We start from the raw sequence: 25726 nt of genomic DNA, 5'->3' as shown, positions 1-25726 counted from the left end.
TGTGGAGAGCATCTAGTGTATAAGAGGTGTCCCATATGACACTTCAGGAGGTCAGGCCAGAGCTCTGATTCTGTGTATGCTGTTTCTCTGTTGCTGAATCTTCTTCAATAAATGGTTGACTTCACCCTGACTGGATATTAATATTTATGTACCACAGTATATCTGCAATTTTTCAATAGTCAAAGCACAAAATGTGAGTGAATCCTTGCACCCAGGCCAGGGCACAGAATTTGGTGTGACACCCCTGCCTCCCAGGGTTGAACTTGAGGAGGGCAGCAACAACTCCCCCCTACGGCTGCGTGCGAGGCACCCCAACAGCACTCTCAAGACGCTCTGGGAAGGTACGGGAGGGTTACTTTACTTGGCTTCTCTACGACACCACCACCACCATCACCATCACCACCATCATCCCCACCATGATCACTGTAGCGCCGCTGCTTCTGGCTGGCGGAGACACTGCGCGTCACCTTGGGGTGGGCCGGCGACACGCTGGAGCTGTTGTTGATGTCGCTGTTGGGCCTCTGGCGCTGGCCCAGGCCGCTGGTGGGCAAGGGGTCGCTGCCCTCGAACTGCGACAAGCACGCACACACGCGCATGCACGCACACACGCACGCACGCACGCACGCACACACACACACACAAACTGAGTTGTGGAAAATGGAATACAGGTCACTTCACCAAAAATCCAACTCGCCAAATCAACTTGCTAGGACACCTCGCCAATGAGCAGGGTTGTCTACATTGGACTGTCAGTCAGGAAATTCCAGGAGATTTATTTTTTAAGGGGTGCGCGGAACTCCCCAACCGGGGTCTGGTGGTCCTCCCCCCAAAACTTCTTAACAGATATATATTTTCCTGTGTTCTGTTGAATTTTGTGCATGTTTGATACTTTTATCAGACTTGCTACTAGCATGGGTACAATTTCAGCCTTAAAATGCCAAATGTAGGTGTACAGATTTGATGACTGAAGCAAAGTAAGACATCCTTAATAATGACTTCTCATTTGGGGGTCCTCCCCCAGAAAACAAATTAAAGTTATACTATGTAACTTTTTTTATAAAACAAATCTTAAAATTGTCCTAACTGTTAAATCGCTAAAGTTTTAGAACCCCCACTCCGTTAATTTCAGCTTCTGAAGCCTTCTCTTTATATGTTTTCTTCTTAGCAGTGACAGGGGCGGGATTTCGCGGCAAAATGACGTAATCTGCATCATCTGTATACGTTGGCCAATCACATCGCAGATCATACACACATGATACACTACCGGCCAATAACCGACTCTTCAGGAAGTAGCTTCCCTCAGCAACCAGTGTTTACGATGGTGAAGGATTCTTAACCTCTTATTCCCCAAATCCTGCTCAGAAAATTACGTTCTACCACTCCATGGATTCGTATCGGTTGCGGTGGTTTGCGGCGCAAAACCACCGCAGCCACTAGTTTAGCAACTTACACAGTATAGCTTTAACATAGTAGATGTAATTGCCAATCATCCTGGTAAATCCAGGAGCATTGACAAGCCTGCCCAATGAGCGTGGACAATTTGATGAGTTGGATTTTTGGCGAGGTGACCGGATACCTGGAAAATTTACTCACATATTTCACTTCAGTAAAAGTATCAATACCGCAATTTAGCAACACTGATTGCAAGTGAAAGTCCAGAATTCAAAATTTTAATTTAAAAATGATAAAATATCTAAAGATCTTTTGAAAAGAGCAGATCTACAATCTTGTTATGTAATGTATATTTTGTATGTATTGTAATAGATCTGTTTTAAAATAAATATATAGAAAGTAACTAGTAACTAAAGTTTTCAAATCATTGCAGTGGAGTAAAAAGTACAATATGTGTCTCTGAGGTGTAGTGGAGTAGAAGTAAAAGTATTGAAAATTGGAAATACTCCAGTAAAGTAAAATTATCTCAAAATGTACTTAAGTTACTTTACACTAGTGGTTCTCAACCTTTTCAGGCCGTGACCCCCAAAATAATCATATTTTAACTGTGGACCCCCCCCCCCCCCCCAACCTGACGCACTAAGAGTTGAGGCATTAACATTTTGTATAACACAGTTCTATTGTGAAAATAGCAGATCTACATGCTCACATTTCTGCCGCTAATATTTGACAATTTGATCAATGTTTAATTTGTCATTTTAGAGGTATTAAAAAGTCCTTAAATTGTCACTTTAGAAATGTGCAGATACCCTCTATACACTTAAACTGTATGCTGGTTTGTTTACTGTTGAGAGAGAAAACAGTGATGCACACTAAGTTAATCATCTGGGGACCCCCCAAAATAATTTGGGGAAGCCCCCTGGGGGTCCAGACCCACAGGTTGAGAACCACTGCTTTACACCACTGCACGCACACACACACACACACACACACACACACACACACACACACACACACACACACACACACACACACACACACACACACACACACACACACACACACACACACACACACACACACACACACACACACACACACACACACAGGGGAATGTGATGACGAGGCGTGTGGTGATGTAACATTAGCGGTAATGCTATCAGGGTTCCATTAAAGCGTCGCTGGGAGATGCTGACCTCTGGAGATTTTCTTCCCAGCAGCAGGTACGTGGCCATGACCTCGTCATACTTCTGACCCAGCAGAGACTCTGTGATCTCAGCCTTCGGGAAGCCCATGGTCACCATGAGCTCTGTCAGATACACAAAGACAAGAAATGGCATTTGATGAGCACACGTAATTGAAGCGTGTTTCCTAAACCCACCAGGTTTGAGTCAATCATCTATCTGTAGGAGCAGTGTCCAACATTGCAAGAATCGGCCTCATACTCCGTTACAAGTAAAAGTCCAGAATTCTAAATTTACTTGAGTAACCAAAGGTATGGCACCTGCATAACCCCATAACCTGATCGACCTCTACAGCCCCACCCGTTCACTCAGATCAGCTAACACAGGGATGCTGAAAGAACCCTCGAGTAAGAACCCCAGGTCCTAGAGTCTAGGATAGTGGATATAGAGTTCTCAAATTCTGCCCGAGCCCAGCCGGGCTCCGTCACTCAAGTAACAGAGAAAAGGCGCATATCGCTGTCTGCCTGTCTTTAGCGCAGCACTGAAACCTGTCTAAGTTCCTAACCAATGATCCAAGGATAATCTGTGACGCATACGGAAGTATAGTCTATCAGTCTCATAGAGCAGTCTGGTTGTTGTGATGACGTCACAATCGAAACCTTTGGATATACGGAAATTCGGCCACAGCAGCGACTAGCGAGTCAGCGTTAGCTCTGTGTGGAGCGGCTACGGTGAAAGTTTCGAGCTGCATGTTAAATTAAAAGGCAGCAGGCAATTGCACAAGTTTGTAATAAGTATAAATCCAAGAAAACTAGCCTACCTTCAAAGCGGAACCAACCTGGATAAATTGACAAGGACTTAAAAGGATTGTATTACAACAACCTCAACATGATCAACCTAAAAGCACCATACGTTGACAGCCTTACCTCATCTCGTCCGGTAAGATTCCATTATGCTTTCTGGTTAATCAAGTGTCCTTTGCTGCTGCTGTGTGCATTTATATTAAAGGGGTTACAGCCGTAGCGCACCATTTATTACGTGCCTGAGGTGTGTATGTTTTAAGCATGATGGTTAGGAGGTGTCGCGCACTAAAGAACAGATCTGCAAGCCTAGAATGCAAGCCAGATGAACACGTTTTGGGTTTATAGATCTGCCGAGCCAGATGCCTGTGTTTGATGCGTGACCGTTGAAAGGACGAAACATAATCACGCAGGCAGCGACAACGGAGGGAGAGAGAGGATGAGAGCTGTATGATTGAGATTGACTGTTGACGACAACAGGGATTTAACGTTAGCACATTTTGTGCAGAACCTTGCATGTTTCATGAGCAATTTAACATGTGAAGTTGCCATTTCGCCAAATATTAATTATGTCCATTCTCTCACTGTTGTAATTTGAGACACTGGTGCTGCCTAGTGCCTGCTGGCGACGTTTCTTTTTTTTTCTCTCTCTCACTCGGGCTTTCGGGTTTTAGGGCCGAAAATGATGATAATTGTTAGGGTCGGGCCGGGTTTCGGGCCGGCCCACTCGGGCCCAGTTAGGGCCGGGCCTTAATTTCCAGGCCCGTTGAGAACTCTAAGTGGATAGCAGGAGGGTGAATTGTCTAGGACCTGACAATTCGCCCTCCTGGCCCCCGAACTGTGGAATAAACTCCCTGTCGCACTTAGAACGGCAGACTCACTCCCTAGCTTCCGCCGTGGTCTGAAGACCTGGAGTGTAGGAGTCGAGGCATTACATTTAGTTTGACTCACACCACATATACACCCGTCTCACCTATTCTGGAGGTATCATTGAAGTCTGTCTCACCTATTCTGGAGGTATCATTGAAGTCTGTCTCACCTATTCTGGAGGTATCATTGAAGTCTGTCTCACCTATTCTGGAGGTATCATTGAAGTCTGTCTCACCTATTCTGGAGGTATCATTGAAGTCTGTCTCACCTATTCTGGAGGTATCATTGAAGTCTGTCTCACCTATTCTGGAGGTATCATTGAAGTCTGTCTCACCTATTCTGGAGGTATCATTGAAGTCTGTCTCACCTATTCTGGAGGTATCATTGAAGTCTGTCTCACCTATTCTGGAGGTATCATTGAAGTCTGTCTCAGGCTCCACGTAGGGTTTTAGGTCATCCTCTTCGTGGCCCACGTTCATCCAGTGGTCTTTCATGATTTGCTAAAACAAGAAAAATTAAAAAACATAATAAAGTTATGAAATATAGATTTATGGTAGGGCTGTCACGATTATGACATTTTACTTACTTGATGATTAATTGTCGAACAAATAATTGCGATTAACGATTTAATTGTGTTTTTTTGTCATTGAATACTGCGACATATGAATAAAAAAAAAAAAAATTTGGCTCCAAGGCTTTGAATCACAAAAAAACTAAATATACAAGAATTTAATAGCAGCAAACTGAATTGATAACAGCAGTTAAGTAAAATACTTGAAAGGTGAAGGCGTGAAACGAAAGGTATGTCGTAAAACAACAAGTATACAACAAGTATACACACACACGTGCGCACAGACACAGCACGTGAGGTCAGCGAGGTGTTTGACAGCACAAACTTGATTTAGTTTTAGTTAGTCTTTTGTATACAACGTCTTTTAGTTTTAGTCATAATTTAGTCAACTGAAAAGTTTTAGTCGACTAAATATTAGATTTTAAAATGTATGTATTTTGGCCGTGTTAATGACTGATGTAACACTTGGCTGAAAATAGTCGATCTACAAGCTCACAATGCGTCGGAGCGTAAACGCCGGAGTGCAACCAAACATAAAAGGACTTGTCTTTTATTCTACAGGATCACTAGTCCCTCCCTGACATTTAAGTCCAGCTTTTATTGACCAAATATTTAGTCTTAGTTTTAGTCATCATAGCTCAAGTTTTTATTTAGTATTCGTCAGTGAAAAAACTTAGTCAACCAACATTCTTCGTCATAGTTTCAGTCGACACCGTGACAAACAATGGCATGAACAAATTCTTATGCTGATGACTGGAGAAATATTACTATTGAATTCCAGCTTGGCACTGTGAGTGTAAAGAGTAACATGGTGTAACCCAGGTTCTATACTACACTGTACACTGCACATGGAACCAACAAGCACATCATATTCAAAAGGGACGGGGGACCCGACAACCGCGTGGCTCCCGTGTAGAACCGTGACTTCATGAGCCCATTCTATGACATCATTCATCTATGACATGTTTGTGATGTGTGACTCCATATTTAGGCAAGGTTTCAACCAACGCCAACAGCCATTGTCATCCATGAGAATCACCCTGCGTTCTGATAACATGTCCACGTCATCATCAACACGTTCATGACAACCAAACTCATTTATATGCATTTTGTAACTTTCATTCCTAAATGATTTAACTGAGATTATTTGCCAGACATTTCCCAATCCCACCATTATTTAGAAAAAAAATCGAATCATGTGGACTTCAGGATCCACGTAGGGATTACGTGCATTCGGGAACTTCACGTGGCCAGCCTGTGACATCAGTCAGAAAGTATATATATGTATAAATAATAGCGAGCGTGAGCACAAAATGATCTAAAGATGGCCGAGGAGCAGCAAGAACCGTTGCACGTGGAGCTGGAGGGGCTCCCGGACGCCGCGTACGACGAGGCCGTCGCCGCGCAGGAGAAGGGAATCGAGGACGACATCCGCAACACCAAACCGTTTGTGTCGGAGCGGCTGGAGCTGTCCGTGCTGCAGGGGGAGTACGCCCAGGACGACACCGTCTACCAGCTGAAGATCCAGGACCTGCACGGGAAGTACTCCCACATCCGCAAGACGCGGCCCGACGGGAACTGCTTCTACCGGGCCTTCGGCTTCGCGCACCTCGAGGCCCTGATGGACGCCGCCGCCGCCGAGGACCTCCAGCGGCTGAAGGCGGTGGCAGCGCAGAGCAAACAGGCGCTGGTCGACCAGGGCTACACCTTGTACACCATCGAGGACTTCCACCAGTGCTACATGGACGCCATCGAGCTGTGCGAGAAGCGGGAGCAGCAGCAGCAGCAGCCGGGAGGAGGAGCGCGCCTCCGTGAGCTCCTGGGCTACTTCAACGAGCAGGGCACGTCGGACTTCGTGGTGTGCTTCCTGCGTCTGCTCACGTCGCACTACCTCAAGAAGGAGAGCGGCTTCTTCGAGCACTTCATCGACGGCGGCCGCTCCGTGAAGACCTTCTGCTCGCAGGAGGTGGAGCCCATGTGCCGGGAGAGCGACCACATCCACATCATCGCCCTGGCCCAGGCGCTGGACGTGCCCGTCCTGGTGGAGTACATGGACCGGGGCGAGGGCGGCACGGTCAACCACCACGTGTTCCCCGAGGGGAGCCAGCCGCGCGTCTTCCTCCTCTACAGACCGGGACATTATGACATCTTGTACAAGTAACGGAAAGCCGCAAATCAATCGTCTCCCACTCCCTTCACTGTAGACCAGTGGTTCTCAATCTTTTTTGGCTGGAGTTCAACCCCCTTATATTGATTTCCGAAGCTTCCCCTGACTAAGCAAAATTGATTTAAAAAGTCCAGTTCCAATATGTTCAAAATAAAACAGCATAATCGCAAATAAACATTGCTTTCTATTCAATAACTGTTACTATTAATCACGTCATTGATGTCATTTGGTTTAAATTTACAGATGAGCAGGTTCACACGAACTCTGTCAATGTTTTATCATTAACCATAATAGTAAAATACATATTCCCATTTTGTAGTTTTCCTCACTTACCCCCTGCGGTACCCCTGCGTACCCCTAGGGGTACACATACCCCCATTTGAGAAACACTGCTGTAGACAAGAGTAGGTAAAAATAAGAAATCACACCTAGTGTGAAATGAGCAGTGATATTCATGAGTTAGCTTCCCGTGAAGCTAGGCCAAAGTGACCTGGGCGTACAAAAAAGGTGTAGGCCAGATGTAAGTCACACTTCAGAACCCAGACTAAGCCAGCTGTTGGAGCTTAGACCCTTCCAGGAGCACCGCTCAAAAAAAAACAAAGTCATGATGACGATGCATAGATGTGCGCGTACGAAGATTACAGTTAAGAGGAAAAACTCCTGCACAATGAAGAAGAAGCTCCCTTATCCCTCCAAGTTTTCTTCATCACAAAATAATTAAACAGCCTTTGGCCCACAGGGCTAAGGGTCCTTTCCCATGTTTCTGTAGAGTGAGGCGGTTTGAAGTACAAGAATATACCCCAGGCAGTCATGATGTACAACACCCACTGGACATGACGCTAGTAATGTCACAGGGACTTTCACCCCAATCCAACCCTTGATGCAGAGTGCCCAGCAGGGAGGCACCGAGTCCTATTTTTTATTAGGCTTTGGTATGACCCGTCTGTCTGGGGATTAAACCCCAACTAGGGATGGAAATCGGAATTCGGCCAATATAAAAAATCGGCAGGTATGATATCAAACCGGCCGAATCGGTGACCGGCAGGTCACTGACATAAATACCGGTTTCATGCCAATTGTGTCTATGGCACTGCGCAGCATGATGCTCGGTCCTGTGACTAAAGTAAACATTAGCAAGTAGCAGCCAGTCTACTTAGTGGCAGCCTACAGAATACAGATGGTGCTGATTACCTTTGCAATGTAAGGATATATTCCATAATCCTGTGTCAATGTCGTCTCCAAAAAGAAGGGGAAAAAAAGCATGCGTCACCTGCTTTCCTCCTGCCTAGTCCAGACATTCATATTAGACTGGATATTGCCTGTGATTTTGGATGTTGTATTATTGTGATTGATTTGGCATTAGTGTTCTTCTAGCTTATTGGTACTCAAATTGAAGTATGTCTTGTAGGCCTACTTGGCCTGAAAAAAGGGGTATTGGAGCAACCCTATTTTCTAGTTCTTAGCTAAAGAAATCTGTATCGGAAAAATCGGTTTTGGCAGGTCAGACCTTCATAAAACCGGTGGATCGGTATCGGCCAAGAATTTTGCAATCGGTCCATCTCTAACCCTAACATCCTGGTCTCAGGGCGAACAATCTAACCACAAGGACACTGAGCTGGTAATCAACACAAAACGGTTAATAACTAAGAAAAGGAAAGGGGAAAAAAAGGTGACTCCATACCTTTAGCGTTGTACTTCTCAAATTCTGCCAAAACCCGACATTTCCAAACCCGACCCGACAATTAGGGCCTAAAATGTATACTAATTCGTCGAGCCGGGTAGGGCCTCGGGCTCAATGAAAAAAGAAAGGATATATATATATTTTTTATTTTATATTACTTTTACTCTGTGATGATAGTTCTCAAATTCTTCCCGGACCATACCCGATATTTTCGGGTCGGGTAGGGCCTAAAATGTATGCTAATTAGTCGGGCCGGGCCGGGCCTCAGGCCGGCCCAGTTAGGGCCGACCACACGCCACATTGCGCGTGTGGTCGTAAATGTGATATTCTAGCTTTTTGTTTGATTACTGTCCTTTGGTACACTGCGTTTCGTTGAGTTTTATGAAAGAGATTTACATTTAAAATAAAAATGAAAAGCATAAAACAATAAAATAATACCACTTTGTGGGGGAGGTGGTACTGCGTTGGCACTGCTGGCAGCGCGCACAAGAAGATTTGCGCCGACCGGTCCAGAGACTGTGAGATTAGTTCAGGACACGCACACACACGCCCTCCCCTCTTATAGACGGCTAGGTTTGGTGGTTACCTCTAAACTGCCTCGTTTGACCGGGTTGAGGACCAGCAGCTTCTTGAGCAGGTTTTCACAGTCTGTGGACATGTAGAAAGGAATGCGATACTTCCCCCGGAGGACCCTCTCTCTCAGCTCCTACACACACACACACACACACACACACACACACACAGTTATTTACCAGAGATGAGGCAGCTGTAGAAACAACAAATATTTTAAAATCTGCATTTCTCAACGTTGCAAATTCTTTTTTTTTTTTTTTATTTAGAGTAGACAATTATTTTGACCCGCCTTTTCTCCCCAATGTAGTTGTTAGGCCAGGGGTCTTCAACAGGGGGTCCGGGACCCCTAGGGGGTCCACAGAGTTACTACAGGGGGTCCTCCAAATCTTTGAGTGATAAAAACTTTTTTCTCCTTTTTTAAATTAACGATATGAACCCTAGCGTCAATATTATGAGAACTTTAGCCAAAAATAGCAGATCTACAAGCTTGCGAGGCGTTGTGAGCTTGTAGATCGGCTATTTTCGGCAAAGAGGTTTGGTGTAGAGGTTAAAAAGAGCAGACCAAGTACAGAGTGAAAGGTCAAAAGTATTAAGTATTGACAGTTCAAGTGGTTAAATATCTGAAAACACAAATTGACATGAATCCAAAATACACTGATGATTGTGCTGTCAAACAATTAAACTATATGGAATCTATGAAAAGGCTGTGGGGGTCCCTGCTTTATCTCTCTCAGCTAAGGGGTCCTTGGCGGCCAAGGCTTGGCCTGAAAACGTTGAAGACCCCATGCGTTAGGCCAACCAATTCCTCCCCACAGATATTTCTGTGTTGTCAATGCCGTTGTATCCTACTGACTAACCTGCCAGTGAGGAGCCCCCACCGGGAGGACTACTCCTCCCGCCCAACACTCCCTGCTGACAGGTGCCGCCCCCGGCCCGTAGGAGTACGTTTTTCAGTCGTCACCGGTTCTCCCCATGTGTATCGAGAGCAGGGCAGTAATTTCACGGACGCCATGGCCCCCGTGATCCTCAAGATGATAGACTGCATACACTGAGGCCACAGCGGACATTGTCCGCAATGCCCCAACTGATTGTACAGTTTTATCCTCTCTTTTTGATTAGATTCTGAATTCTTGACCCCCATCAAAAGAGTCCAGTGACTCTGATTAGTCCGGGGCAGAGATTCAGTTTTCTATAAATATATTGGTAATTTGTAAATACCAACAAATACTGAATTTACTTATTTCACTCATTTCACTCATTGCTATGCTATGTATTTTAAATTAACCATGTATTGACACTTAAAATTCTACTCATAATTTCCATGGGGGGGGAAAAAAAGTGTGGTCTTCCTTGCCACTGGACCTCCCACTAATGATTCACCCATTCAGAACGGGTACACATTATTGCGTATCATTATTTTATGCTTTAACTATTGAAAAATAGCAGATATACAAGCTCACAGCGCGGCACCGAGTGCCGCGCTGCGAGCTTGAAGATCTGCTATTTTTGAAAAATCGTGAAAATTTGAATTTTGACCCGATTCTATAAGTGTCTTTTGAGTCCTTCTAAGATCTTTTGAAAAACCTATGTTTCCATGTCAGCAATCTGGCCAGCCATCGTCAAAGAAAATGTCCTTTTCACTTAACTGGAGCTCAGTTAGTCTGTTCCTTTTCATGTGAAGGACCCCCAAACTGATATTTATTTGGCCACGGACCCCCCATCTCAAAATATTTAGTTCCAGGGACCACCCAGAAGCAATATTTGAGTTACAAACGTTCGCTTTGAAAATACATAATATTCAAAGATTTGCACACATTTTCACGACTTTTTCAAAAAATAGCAGATATACAAGCTCGCAGCGCGGCACTCGGTGCCGCGCTGTGAGCTTGTATATCTACTATTTTTTCACTGGTTAAAGCAGTCAATAATTCTAGGCCCTAAATGGGTTAAATTCCAGACCAGCTATCGAGGTCCCACTCCCACGGCCCACGTAATAAGACACCAAGCCCAACAAGGTGCTCTCACCTTGAGGTTCTGTCCATCGAAGGGCAGTGATCCGCTGACCAGCGTGTAGAGGATGACGCCCAGGCTCCACACGTCCACCTCGGGCCCGTCGTACTTCTTCCCCTGGAAGAGCTCGGGCGCGGCGTAGGGCGGCGAGCCGCAGAACGTGTCCAGCTTGCTGCCGATGGTGAACTCGTTGCTGAAGCCAAAGTCGGCGATCTTGATGTTCATGTCGGCGTCGAGCAGAAGGTTCTCCGCCTGTTGGGTTTTTGGGAGGGAGAGAGAGAGAGAAGAGACTGGAATCAGCCGATCAGGAGAGGAGAACGTGGATCTCTTCTCGGGCCTTGTTTATAAGGGCACCACTGGTTCTTTTTTACACACCGTTATTAAAGCTATACTGTGTAAGTTGCTCATCTAGTGGTCAGTAGCTCTATAGCAAACCGCGGTCACGTCCGCGTCTTTCGGCCGTTTTTCGCCGCGGACCGGGCCTCACACCCCCGCGTCTGCCTCCACCTCGCCGAGATCTATCTTTAGATGGGTCCCTGGTTCCTGTGCGTTCAGGCATTCCGGAGAAACGGACTCCTTCACCCGAGGATATGCTGTTGTTTTGTTGAGGCAAGCTACTTCCTGAGAAGTCAGCAAGATGCGCTGTGATTGGCCGGCAGTGTATAACCCTCGCTGTGATTGGCCGGTAGTGTATGATGACGTAATTTTTCCGCGAAAACCGGACCCCGGCGAGGATCACAGAAAACATATAAAGAGAAGGCTTTAGAAGCTGAAAATAACGGAGTGGGTGTTCTAAAACTTTAGCGATTTATAAAAAAGTTACATGGTATAACTTTAAATCGAATCTTAACCCATTGATGCAATATTACAACATTTGGATTTTATAAAAAAAAAAAAGGTTTAAATGATTTTATTTTTGCTCCCCCTACCACCTAAACATCACCATTGGATCCTATTGTATAGTATTACAATGCCATTGGCCAGGATATTTGCATATAAATACCCCCCACAGAGGCTGACATTCACACAACTTCAAGATCTCTGGAGCCCATAAGCCTATCCCTTTTATGCTATTTGTTGTGGTCAAAAGTGTGTTTTTCTTTTATCAATCCATTGTTAGTCGCCATTACACATGCATTCATGCCATCGTTGGCCCACACGAGCGGCCAAACTCTACTAAACAGATGTTTTAGCGGTTACTATTTGCGTTTTGCCAAGTTGTGCTACGAAAAGACACGCTGTGATTGGCTGAGAAGGCTCATTCCAAAACATGATTTATGAGACTGGTGGCTTGTGTGGAACAACCAAGGCACATCCATGTGTTCGTAATGACAACTAGCACATTCATGAAAAAATAAACACTTTTGACCGCAACAATTAGTGTAAAAGAGATAGGCTTATGGGCTCCACTCTATGCTATGAGAGCTGCTGGGTTCTTCTGAGGAAACTGGACGACAGGGGCATTTCTGCCTAATAAACCCAATGGGACAGTCATTTGGGATTCAATATAAGTAGGAAAATAAGCCTAGATGTTATTTAGGGCGGAGTTGTCCTTTAAAGACTGACTGCCCACACTCTTAATAACCCATTTAGGCCTACAATTATTGAATGCATTAACTATTGAAAATTAGCAGATATACAAGCTCACAGCTCGGCACCGAGTGCCGTGCTGCGAGCTTGTATATCTGCTATTTTGGAAAAGACGTAAAAATGTGTACAAATATTTGAATATATGTATTTTTAAAGCTTTGTAACTCAAATTTTGCTTCTGGGTGGTCCCTGAACCTAAATATTTTGATATGGGGAAATATTTTGATATGGGGATCCGTGGCCAAATACATATCATTTTGGGGGGTCCACACATTTTCACGATCTTTCAAAAATAGCAGATCTACAAGCTCGCAGCGCGGCACTCGGTGCCGTGCTGTGAGCTTGTATATCTGCTATTTTTCAATAGTTAAAGCATAAAATAATGGTTAAAGTGTTCAGGCCTAATGGCTTAAACGTGATCTTTAGGACTGACCGTCCACACTGTTATTTGCAGGTGATCAGAATAGCGCATTCATCCTGCGGTGTCGACGCAACAACATAGGACTACGTCAAGATGGATAGAATGCTCTGTTGTATGACGTGCCCACTCTCCGAAAATAGGGAGCTCTAGAAGCTTGTGAGCTTGTAGATCTCACTATTTTCGGCGTGCATGTAGATCGACCTGGTGGAAAATCAGACCCTGAACCTGAAGGCGGATCGGCAGCCAGAAAAGCCTTTACAGTTGAACAGGGACGTGGTTGGACCATACTCCGGGGAGCAGTGACAGCAGCTTTTCTAAGGCAGACATTGATCCACGGACGGTTAAAGCTCTGCACTGCAGTGACTCTTACTTTCAGATCCCTGTGCACGATCCTCCTCTGGTGGCAGTACTGCACCGCTGACACGATCTGAAACACACACATGGAATACATACAAATGGAATAAAGCAGTGATTTTCAACCCTTTTCACATCAAGGTCTATTATTTCCAAAATGACTGAAATCAATTGTGGCGAGTTGGCAACAAAGTTACAAGGTTAGTTTTTTTTTGTCTTGGACACATGGGCAACCAGCAGCATACAAGAATACAAAACTACAGTACATAGAGAACAACAGTAAGTAAGGTGCTCAGTGACAGATACCTATACAGCCATATCCCGCAACTTGATCCTCTCTCTCTCTCTCTCTCTCTCTCTCTCTCTCTCTCTCTCTCTCTCTCTCTCTCTCTCTCTCTCTCTCTCTCTCTCTCTCTCTCTCTCTCTCTCTCTCTCTCTCTCTCTCTCTCTCTCTCTCTCTCTCTCTCTCTCAAATTGTGTACTTAAGTAAAAGTATGAATACTGCAAATGTAAACATACTGTGTTAGGGTACAGCCACACCGTAACATTTTTTTTAAAGGTATAGTAAAAGTACAAAAGTATTAGCATCTAAATGTACTTAAAGTACCTAAGTGAAAGTACTAATATGCATCACGATGCATTGTGAGCTTGTAGATCGTCTATTTTCAAATGGCCAAAATGTAATTTATATAGGGCTGAAGTGGTTAAATGTAAGTTTTGTAATAATAATCAAAATCTACAAAGTTTTTTGTATCCGAGATGCAGTGAGTAGAAAGTATTGGAAATTGGAAATACTCAAGTCCAAATAAAATACCTCAAAATTAGTACAGAACTTAAAAGGATCCCTGGCTAATACGACAAATATGGCTTAATACATTATATTTGTATATTTGTACTGTAAATACAATGTAAAATTAAAAACACCTTAAATATTTTGTTTCTTCTAGAAATAGCTAATCTTTCACTCAATAGGAGAAATGCCTGTCGCAAGTTGATGATGTCATAAATGTCATGTGTGATCTATCCCTATGGAATTTATGGCATGCATGTGCAAATAAAAAACAACGTAATACTTCCTATGGTTAATATGAGCATTAAATCAATATTTCAAATGTGTTTGTGTTTTGTTTTTTTTGCACATGCATGCCATAAAAATTACACATGACATTTATGACATCATCAACTTGCGACAGGCATGTCCCCTATTGAGTGAAAGATTAGCTATTTCTAGAAGAAATATAATATTTACAGTGTTTTAAATTTTACATTGTAGTTATAGAGGACAATTATAATGTATTAAGGCATATTTGTCATATTAGCCAGGGATCCTTTTAAGTAAATGTACTTGGTTACTTTACACCACTGCACAAAAGTAGCAATTGTAGAGCTGCTACTTTTGCGATTTCAGAATTTTGAATCCTGAAAAGTGAACATACATTTGGGCATATGAGGTTTCCACATGATGCAGCATGATGCATCATCATTCATTCTGAAATACTAAAATATCTCAAAACAGATTGAACACAAAAGATAATCTAGGATTGTGTTGATCTTGTCCCAAACAACAATAAAATAAGATCTGGTTGTCCCAGAGTTGAAGTGGGCCTTTAAGGTATGGCAACATGACTGGTGCAAGACACCAGTCATGTTGCCATACCTTAGCAACAGGTATGATGCATTTATTTTAAGAAGTACATTACAGTATTGTTTCCCCTGTAGCCAAGGTATGGCAGCTGCCATACCTTGCCATACCCAATTGACGCCACTGTGTTTGTTCACTCGACTCGGACATAATACTGTCGGGAAGGATGACAGTTGGGAATGCAATGCATGTCCCACCCAGGTAAACATTACCCTGTTGTACCGAGTACCCAGTGCAGTACCCACTACCATGCCACTGATCGACTAAATATGGAAACACAGGGATCCCTGATGTCATGTTGATGACATGAATGGTAGACAGACACTCCTTGCGATTCCTTGCAATTGGAAATTGCATCTTTCTCAAAATGGTGTAGCGCGGCAAAATAAAGTTGATCTACATGGATGGAAAGAATAATAAAGTCGAAAAGTACCGTTTAGCGTGGGGGAAACCACACTAATTATACCCCACAATAACACACAATTTCCAGCATGTTTGCTCTTTTTGTACACCACCATTAACCACAGGGTTAAGTGGTTAATCAGACTAAACCAATTAGTCGATTCAGTATGAATCGACTAACTTTTAAAAAATCTACTCGATTCGTTGAGGTAAAAAAAGAGAATAAAAAGAAAGGAAAAAGCTTCTTATCGGTTCTAAATGCGGGTTTGGATACATTTGAAGTTCATACTGTATATGCAAGGCTACAACCCCGATATAACACGTTCTCTGAGGTTCATGACCTTCCATTCTTATGTGTGTGTCTGCGCCCGCGCGCGTGCAAGCGAGCGAAATGAAAATGTGCTTTTTCAGCCTGAAATGCCATCCAGGCCAATTAGACAGCACTCAATAAGCAGTTGCCATGACAGATGGCAGGGAAATCTCACCGACGTATGGCCAAAAAAAGGCCATCAATCAAACACTGGCACTCAGGCAAACACACACACACAGCACCCCTTCATTCATACCACACACACACACACAGACATAACTGTATTTGTGAGGACATCAAGGATTTTACACAATTCAATGAATGCCCTTTATTTTTGCCATTTCAAAAGCTAAACCTAAAAGGCCCTAAAATAGCAGATCTACAAACTCACGGAGTGCCAGAGTGCAACACATTGTGAGCTTGTAGATCAGCAGCCATTTTCGGCTTTTGATAGGACCAGGAAAATTGTCCTCAAAATGTATTTTTCTCAAATTCGACTATACTTGTGGGGGCATTTGGTTTGGCCATCACAAGTGTATTACAAGCCTGCGCGCGCGGCCATCACACACGCACGCACGCACGCACGCGTTCAGCCATCTATGCTCCAGTTCTCACTGCCCACACAGTAACAAACACACATCCTGTGAGTCATTGTCACCTTGCATCGCTGCCGTCATGTGGGAACCTCGTATCAGTGTTGACAGCAAAATCTTGATGTAGTTTTAGTCAGTCTCTTCTCCACTAGTCTCTCCCTAACATTAATCAAGTGTTTAGTCAAGTGTAATTTGTTGATGAAATTGTTAGTCCCATTTAGTCATAGTTTTAGTCACTAGTAAGACGCCTCAGGGCGACATTCTTGGCCATCTGGCCAGTGATGTATATCGGAGCAGTTATATGGAGACAGACAGCTGGTACCGATATATGGAGATCCATGTACTGTATATGGGTACATCCCTTTTATGCCCATACATGGAGATCCCTATCTGAACCAGCCACACAGATATGGGCCATCTCTTGGCCATCTGGCCAGTGATGTATATCGATGACATCAGGGATCTTCATATATGGGCATAAAAGGGATTCTGGGGAATACACACACATATATGGACTTTTACATAGGTGATGTCACAGTGATGTGTCAGGGGAACCAATCCAAGCCAGTCTGTGATGTCAGTACTATGACGTCAGAGACAGACAGACGGTTACCATGGCAGCGAAACTGTGTATTATCAGTGATGTCAGACACGGACAGACACATTTGCTAAATTAATAGTTAGATGTTTAACCAATGAAAAGTATTAACATCACAGACTGGCCTGGACACGGAACACCATGTATGGGCATAAAGATCTGCCAAACGGGCACTCCAAAATTATTTCTGAAACACCTACATTCAATCCCTTAAAGATAGTGTGCACACCCCCGGGCACAGGACTAGTTTATAAAATCCACAGACACACTTAACCACTTTCAGTTTTCAAAAGTAGTGAAAATAACAGATAGACATCAAGCTTGTGTTTGGAGCTTGCAGATCGCCTGGTATCACTACTTTTGTGTGGCACTGTTATAGGACAAAGTATGGGGCATTATAATGAATGAAAAAACAAGGAAATATGGAGATACAAGGTTTCTGCCCGACGAGAGAGAGAGAGAGAGAGAGAGAGAGAGAGAGAGAGAGAACGAGAGAGAGAGAGAGAGAGAGAGAGAGAGAGAGAGAGAGAGAGAGAGAGAGAACAGAATGGGGTGCCGGCTTCATTTATTCCCAGGCTGCTGTGAAGTTCAGACTTGAAGACGACCCATTAAAGGAGTAGTTCACCCTCAAAATGACCTTTTTTCTATTGATTACTCCTGTATTTGTTGCATCCCCAAGTCAAAAAAATGATTATAGTACTGTAAATGTACCCCCATTGATTCCGGATGGGGACCCAAATGGATTTGGGTTTGTTATAACATTTTTGTCTTAGGAATGCAGCAAAAAACTAAAAATATTATTGAACTCAAGTCTCCATGGGGTGAGTAATCAATAGAAAAAATAGGTCATTTTGGAAGTGAACTACTCCTTTAAGACCGGGAAAGCACATTTTAGATGTTAGCTAAAAAAAAACATTATTTTATTCTTTGGCTATACAAAAATAGCAGATATACAAGCTCATAGCGTGTCACTTCGTGCCGCGTCCTCAGAGCCCAGATATTTGTTATGGACTTTTAGCCTACTTGTAGCAGCCCATTTCTGCAGTATTGATACTTTTACTTAGGATAAAAATGTGAATACTTTTTCCACCGCAGGAACCAAGCCCTGACACATTCTGTTAGTGCATTTGTTGGCAGTGATCTGTCAGCACTGACCAGCTGCAGTTCATCACTTAAGCCCTATAGAATGCAGCGGAAATAGCCGATCTACAAGCTCATGGCATGTTGCCACGCTTCATAAATCTGATATTAAACCACATGAACCACAGTGCCAGTATATTCTTGGACAAACATTTGGCGAAAATAACCACTATCCAACAAGCTCGTTATTACGCATCGTGAGCTTGTATATAAGCTATTTTTGTACATAAGCTATTTTTGTCAAAAAAAATGCAGTGGCAAAAAAAGAAGAAAAAGGAGTGGACCAAGTATAGAGCCCTGAGGGCTGAGGCTCAACTAAGTATGCAGGGCTTAAGTCATACATGGGCAACTGGCGGCCACATGCGGCCCCCAACTTCACTTAATGCGGCCTGCAGGTTGATTTCAGCGGTTACAATTCCCAACACGCAAACATGACCCGCTTTAATTACTTCTATATTAGTATATATTATGACTAGTACTAGTCTTTTTATGTCCAATGTGTTTTTATTTAAGTTTATGAAGTTAAAGCCATACTGTGTAAGATGCCCAACTAGTGGTCATTAGCCCTATAGCAAACCGTGGTCGCGTCCGCGTCTTTCGGACGTTTTTCGTACCTTCAGACCCCCGCGTCTGCCTCCACCTCGCTGAGATCTATCTTTTAAGGGGTCCCTTGTTCCTGTGCGTTCAGTAATTCCAGAGATACGGACTCCTTCACCCTGCCTGGTAGGCGAAATTACCTAGAGAAGGGATGGTACAAACGGGCGACAACAAATATGGCTGCCATAGCGACCCCACTTCAAGATGCGCTGTGATTGGCCGGCAGTTGTATAACCCTCGCTGTGATTGGCCGGTAGTGTGATGACGCAATTTTGGCGCGAGATCCGGTCCACGGCAAGGATCTCAGTTTACATACAGAGAAGGCTTTACAGGCTGAAATTCACGGCGCGGATCTTCTAAAACTTTTGTGATTTAATAGTTAGGAGAATTTTAAGATTTGTTTTATAAAAAAAGTTACATAGTACAACTTTAACATAAGAATGCATTTGAAATTGAAAGGATTTTTTTTTTTTTTAGGATTCCAATTCAAAAACAGATGAAAATAATTCAGGATTCCAATAAAAAATAGCAAAAATAGCAGATCTACAAGCTCAAAACGTGTCACACTGCAACGCGTTATGAGCTTGTAGATCTGCTATTTTTGACTGTATATGCAATGTGGGCCTCTGGAGTGAGTATGAAAATATAGTGGCCCTCTCCATCATCAAAGTTGCCCACCCCTGGTCTAAGTGGTTACAGGTTCCCCCAGCTGGCCTGTAGATGCTGCAGTGTTGCTCCAAGGCCACCAGGTGTCAGTGCAGCATCTAAGAGAAGGGTTGTCCTCGCATGGCACTCTCTAGGACCATGGCGGCGGCCTGCTCTCCATCCCCTGACCGCCATGGCCGTCAGTGCCTAAGCTAGGTCCGGGTGGGTGGGCTTACACAGCCGAGTCTCAGTGTCATGTCCGGGGACCAGTGGGACCACCAGGGGTCCAAAAATGAACCCTTTACGGCAGTGGTTCTCAAAGTGGATTCTAGGGACTTTGTGGGTTCCTTTAGGGGGGTCTAAATTGACCCATACAATTCTGTAACTCTGACAGTGTACAAATGGAACCAGAGTTAAGGGGAGACCTTGAAATGTGAAAGTTTGAGAAACACTGCTTTACAGGGTGTGTAAACAGTGGGGAAGGGGGTCGGCAGTCACTCACCTGTCTGAACTTGGCCCTGGCTTCCTTCTCCTTCATCCTGCCATGGGCCACCAGGTAGTCAAACACCTCCCCTGGAGAGGAGAGAGACACATCGTCACTGTCGGGCAGAAACCTTGTATCTCCATGTTTCAAATGTGTACTTTTTTTTTCGCAAAGTAAAGCACTGCTTCATCATACAAGGCTGTCGCACAAAAGTAGTGAAAACAGCCGATCTACAAGCACACAACGCCTCGCACTGCGAGGCGTTGTGTGCTTGTAGATCGGCTGTTTTCACTAGTTTAAATCATTTTAAAAACGATAAATACAAAACATACATACATACAAGATTTCCACCCAACAACAACAAAATATTATTCAGAAAACTCCCATCTCCGCTAGGGCTGTCACAATTAGGACATTTTACGCGACGATTAATTGTCACACAAATAATTGCGGTTAACGATTCAATTGTGTTTTTGTCCGCTGAACACTGGAGCATATGAATAAAAATTACATTTCTGTTTGGCTTTGGAGTTGCACAGGGCAGATATGACAAATAACCTAAATATACAAAGTAATGACTGGCATATTTAATAACTATTCCTTATACATTTATAGTGGAAATAGGCAATCTACAAGCTCCCAACACATCGCATCGTGATGCGTTGTGAGCTTGTACAGGTAGATCTGCTATTTCCACAACTTAAGTGTTTGAAACTATATGAACATTTCTCAACATGGATGATGATCATGACGATTATGCAAAATAATTGCGATTACCTCAAATAATTGCGATTAGATGATTATGTAATAATTGTGACAGGATATGTTAACCTTTTGTGTTTTTATGTAAATTAACGTCCTACTTGATCACAGTAGCAGATCCACGCTTTCAAATTTGAATCGAGATTTCCACCTGAAAGCTACCATTGGCATACATAAAAATTCTAACATTATAAACACGGACGTGGCGACTGCCTTGTTTTCACGTGATGTACAAAACCCTGCCCACACGCAGGATGAAAAGGAGCACTCCTCTACCTTAGATACATGAAAAACTACATTGCGAACGGCTATTCATCCACAGAACATCACAGTGAATATCGTAAGCGTCGCGGTAGATGTGACTTCAACCGAACACCACCCACGTACATACAGTACTCTGGCTTTAGATCTGATATCCAGTGGTGGAAAAAGTACTCACATCTTCTAATTAAGTAAAAGTACCAATACTGCACTGTAGAAGTACTCTGTTACAAGTAGAAGTCCAGAATTCAAAATTTACTTGAGTAAAAGTACAAAAGTATTGGCATCAAAATGTACTTACAAAAAGTAAAAGTACAAAATGTTTGAAAATAGCAGATCTACAAGCTCACAACGAGTCGCGTTGTGAGCTTGTAGATAGGCTATTTTCAAATAGCCAAGGTATAAAATAGGGCTAAAGTGGTTTATGTATGTTTTAACATAATTATAATTTATATCAGCAAAGTAACTAGTAACTATAGTTTTCAAATAAATGTAGTGGAGTAAAAAGTACAATATGTGGATCCCAGATGTAGAAGTGAAAGTATTGGAAATAGGAAATACTCAAGTAAAGTACAAATACCTCAAAACTGTACTTACTGTAAGTACAGTACTTAAGTAAAAGTACTTGACTACTTTACACCACTGCTGATATCAATAAAGGAGCAGCCGCATGCATGCAGCCCCATACGCTGTTGTTTCTTTAACGTCGAGGCACTTTAGATAAAAGCATCCAGCGAAGAGGATATTTCCATCATCATCACCAGCACCACCTGCACTCAGCCGTGCTGCTGAGCAGCTACAATCATTTTACTGCGTCTCTCTGGCAGATCAAATGCTTTATGTGTTGAATATTACATTAGATGAGGAGCCTGGGAGGCAGGGGTGTCGCACCAAATTCTGGGCCCTGGGTACAAGGATTCACTGCGGGCCCCCTTACAATATTAGTCATTATTTTGTGCTTTAACTATTGAAAAATAGCAGATATATATATAGCTCACAGCGCGGCACCGAGTGCCGCGCTGCGAGCTTGTAGATCTGCTATTTTTGAGAAATCGTGAACAACTGTGCAAGTCTTTGAATATTTCAAATCCTTCTAAGGTTTTTTTTGAAAAACCTACGTTTCCCATCTCAAAATATTTAGTTCCAGGGACCTCCCAGAAGCAAAGTTTTAGTTACAAATGTTCGCTTTGAAAATGCATGTATTCAAAGATTTGCACACATTTTCACGACTTCTTAAAAAATAGCAGATCTACAAGCTCGCAGCGCGGCACTCGGTGCCGCGCTGTGAGCTTGTAGATCTGCTATTTTCCAATAGCTAAATAAATCAAGGCCCCTCCGCCTTGGGCCCTAGTAACTCAGTCCCACTCCCCCCCCCCTTGTGACGCCCCTGCTGGGAGGGAGCTTGCTGCTGCTTGGACCCATATGGCCTCCACGCTGCATTCAGCATTGTTTTCTGTCTTTTACGGTTGCTTCCTGTAAACACATGTAAATGTGTACGAACGGCTCCTCCTCCTCCTTGAATCCATACTGTGGTCATGGCGAGGTCGGTTTGAATGCGCTTCTCAATTATTCGATTCATCGAAAACGTAATCAATATAGAATAATGGCTGAGAAAATGAATCAATAGTTGCAGGCCTAAGTCGTTTAGTAGGCTACAGAAACACTCATCACCACTGGTGTACTCCATCACACTACTACTACTATTACTACTGTTACCAGTAAGACTCCCTAAATCTGGAGATAAGCGACCGTCAGGTTGCATACACAATCTTTATAAGGCAATGGTAGCCAATCAGGAGGGAATATGGGAAATGGGACAGATCCATGTTGATGACATGACTTTAGAGATACTGTGTACCGCTTTGCATGATTTTAGGACAAAATCTGTAGAAGCGGTGTCCAAAAATGTGTCTTGCAAGAATTGGCCTCATGGCGGCACTGAGAAACGAGGGGTGGTTTGGCAGCCAAGGAGTGTGTGTGCAAAATTTGGCATGGATCGGGGCAACGGTGGCGGAGATATGAGTAGGGGAAAATTGTGGCGTGACATGACGCGACAGACTGACTGACAGCCGGTGGAGGTTATGATAGTAACTGCGACCTGACGGTTGCAACTATTACTACTGTTACTAATGGCTCTACTCCCATTACTCCAGTCCTAGTTAGTAGGCTATAGAGTAACGAAGAGTATAGACGTGATTCGCTGATCCCCCAGTTCCACTGAAGTAATTTCTCTATGGAGAATAACATTGAGTCATCTTAAAATCGTCTCATATAAGCATTGTGGTACAAAAATAAACAAACCGTCTCGGCGATATTGTCAGTGAGGTGGCTCTGTATGGTTTATGATAGTCAGTCACTCATATTTGATACAGTCTGTTTCTGGTGAAAATTTAACTAATTCGGCGACAGTAACAAGACCGTTTTCTCACCATCAGTTGATTCTTCATATCCGTATTTGTTTGGAACACAGATCTTATATGACACAATATGAAAAAAAGTCTATGGGAATTCAGAACGGAGGGAAAAAAACAAGAACCAGGTAGGATGTGTAAATGACGTCAAACTTAGCAGCTCTATACTGTAGAAGCACTCACCACCACTGGCGTACTCCATCACCAAGTAGAGCGTTTTCTCCGTCTCGATCACTTCAAATAATTTCACTGCAGCAGGAGAAATGGACAAGGAGGAAAGCAGAACAATTGAATTAAGATACAAAATTAATAAAATTCACCAAATGTGAAAAAATATTCACACAAAACCACTGGATCGAGACCCCCAGAGGGGTCCACAAATTATTTTGGGGGGTCCCCAGATGATTACCTTAATGTGCAACATTGTTTTCTCACTCAACAGGAAACAAACCAGCACAAAGTTTGTGAAGGGGGTGAAGGGTATGTGCACATTCCTAAAGTGACAATTTAAGGACTTTTTAATATACCTCTAAACTGACAAATTAAACATTGGCCAAATTGTCAAATATTAGAGGCAGAAATTGTGAAAATAGCCGATCTATATGCTGACAACGCCTCGCAACGCGATCTGCTATTTTCACAATAGAACCGTGTTATACAAAATGTAATGCCTCAACTCTTAGTACTCGTCAGGGTGGGGGGTCCCCAGTTAAAATATGATTCTTTTGGGGGTCGCGGCCTGAAAAGGTTGAGAACCACTGATCTACACGCACGCACGCTGCGTAAAAGATAAGACGATTTTTAATTGCCGCAGTCAATGAGTTTAAACAGCTCTGAGTAAACTCATCCCACCAGACCAGTGCAGTTTGGCCTGCCCTGACAACCAGTATGGGACTGAAACTTGTCAACCAGAAACACACTGACTTCCCAACTGAGTTCTATAACCATGCGAAGAGTGTTACATTCAGAACCCAGTCGAGTATAAAACAGTTATGCTCTTAAACGCCAAACTTTGTTCGGTTCGGGAAACCAAAAAAACACTTGTCTTGGTTTGGAGCAGGGGTAGGCAACCTTGGGCACAGGTGCCAACATTGGCATGGGGGAGGGTGATCACTGGCACTCTGGCAGAAGTCTGAGAGAGAGGATTTTTATTTTTAAATAAAATATGGTTTTAAACATGGTCAATTCAATTAAGTCACCTAATTTGCAACAAATTACATTGTGCAAATAATTCCACGTTCATTAAAATTCAGATCTTTGACATGGGGACGGAATCGGGGAGATAGGTGGGTTATTTCTCAGAGTCTAATGATTGTTATAACAATGTCCAGACAATCAAAATATGTCGGAATTTTTAATGGGGTGTCATTAAATTACGTTGACAATGACAATGCACACTGACTATCCAGAAAATAAAAAACATGGCACTTAATTTCAAAAAGGTTGCAAACAGCAAGAGTTTTGGAACATGCCGCATACAGGATATCGTCTCTGTCGGATGGAAACCCTAAACAGTATGTCCAAAAGTGTTACTTTTTAGGATTCAAACTCCAAAATAGCAAAAGGAGAAAGAGGTTTCTGCCCGAAAGTCATGACGATATATAACCTAAAGTGACCAAATGAAAGAAACATCAGTGTCAAGACAGTGATTGGAAAGCACTGGTTGCTTTTCTTGCCATTGGCGGGGGGTTGTAACCCTGTTGGTTAGAGCAGTGGTTCTCAACCTTTTCAGGCCGTGAGCCCCAAAATAAGCATATTTTAACTGGGGACCCCCCACCCTGACGAGCACTAAGAGTTGAGGCATTACATTTTGTATAACAGTTCTATTGTGAAAATAGAAGATCTACATGCTCACAACACCTCGCAACGCGTCTATTTTCACAATTTCTGCCTCTAATATTTGACAATTAGAGGTATTAACTGTGCCCGGGCCACAAGGTGCCGCTAGAGTGCCAGACATTTCTGTATTCACGTTATTCCTGGCCCTCTCTATGAAGGCTGCCATTTTCTTTACAGCTTCAAAAACATCTTTTCACTTCCTCCCAAAAAGGAAGTGACAGGGAATTGTCTGTTGCCAGATTTTGCCAAAGAAATAAGCCCAACAGAAGCAACTATAGGCTATAATACTTTACATTTACATTTGAAAATAGCAGATCGGCAAGCTCACAATGTGACACATTGTGAGCTTGCATGTTTGCTATTTAAACAATATTGACCACATATTTTCAGATGGGGCTCTGCGACTGTAGACAAATATGTTGAAGGACA

General features: G+C 43.2%; 2 protein-coding genes across 5 annotated transcripts in view; one reads left to right on the top strand and one right to left on the bottom strand.

The window, feature by feature from the left end:
- Positions 1–25726, bottom strand: part of mark1 (MAP/microtubule affinity-regulating kinase 1) — a gene marked incomplete at both ends in the record, with an annotated part of 103445 nt that overhangs the window by 17679 nt on the left and 60040 nt on the right. For 2 of the 4 annotated variants that reach the window (XM_080740339.1, XM_080740340.1), the window contains 8 exons: positions 362–569; positions 2589–2701; positions 4647–4746; positions 9252–9371; positions 11264–11500; positions 13630–13686; positions 20043–20113; positions 23642–23707. In XM_080740339.1, the coding sequence (XP_080596465.1) occupies positions 362–569; positions 2589–2701; positions 4647–4746; positions 9252–9371; positions 11264–11500; positions 13630–13686; positions 20043–20113; positions 23642–23707 (972 nt within the window). The remainder of the gene's footprint in view (positions 1–361; positions 570–2588; positions 2702–4646; positions 4747–9251; positions 9372–11263; positions 11501–13629; positions 13687–20042; positions 20114–23641; positions 23708–25726) is intronic. The other 2 variants (XM_080740341.1, XM_080740342.1) reach the window with 2 other exon arrangements.
- Positions 6142–6978, top strand: LOC308296711 (ubiquitin thioesterase OTUB1-like; the record flags this gene model as incomplete). Its single annotated transcript, XM_080740039.1, has 1 exon — positions 6142–6978. One exon carries the CDS (start codon positions 6142–6144, stop codon positions 6976–6978), a length of 837 nt encoding a protein of 278 aa, XP_080596165.1.

The sequence above is a fragment of the Nannobrachium achirus genome (assembly GCF_963921795.1).
Source record: "Nannobrachium achirus genome assembly, chromosome: 13".
NCBI lineage: Eukaryota > Metazoa > Chordata > Actinopteri > Myctophiformes > Myctophidae > Nannobrachium > Nannobrachium achirus.
This window is presented reverse-complemented; position numbering and strand designations above follow the sequence as displayed.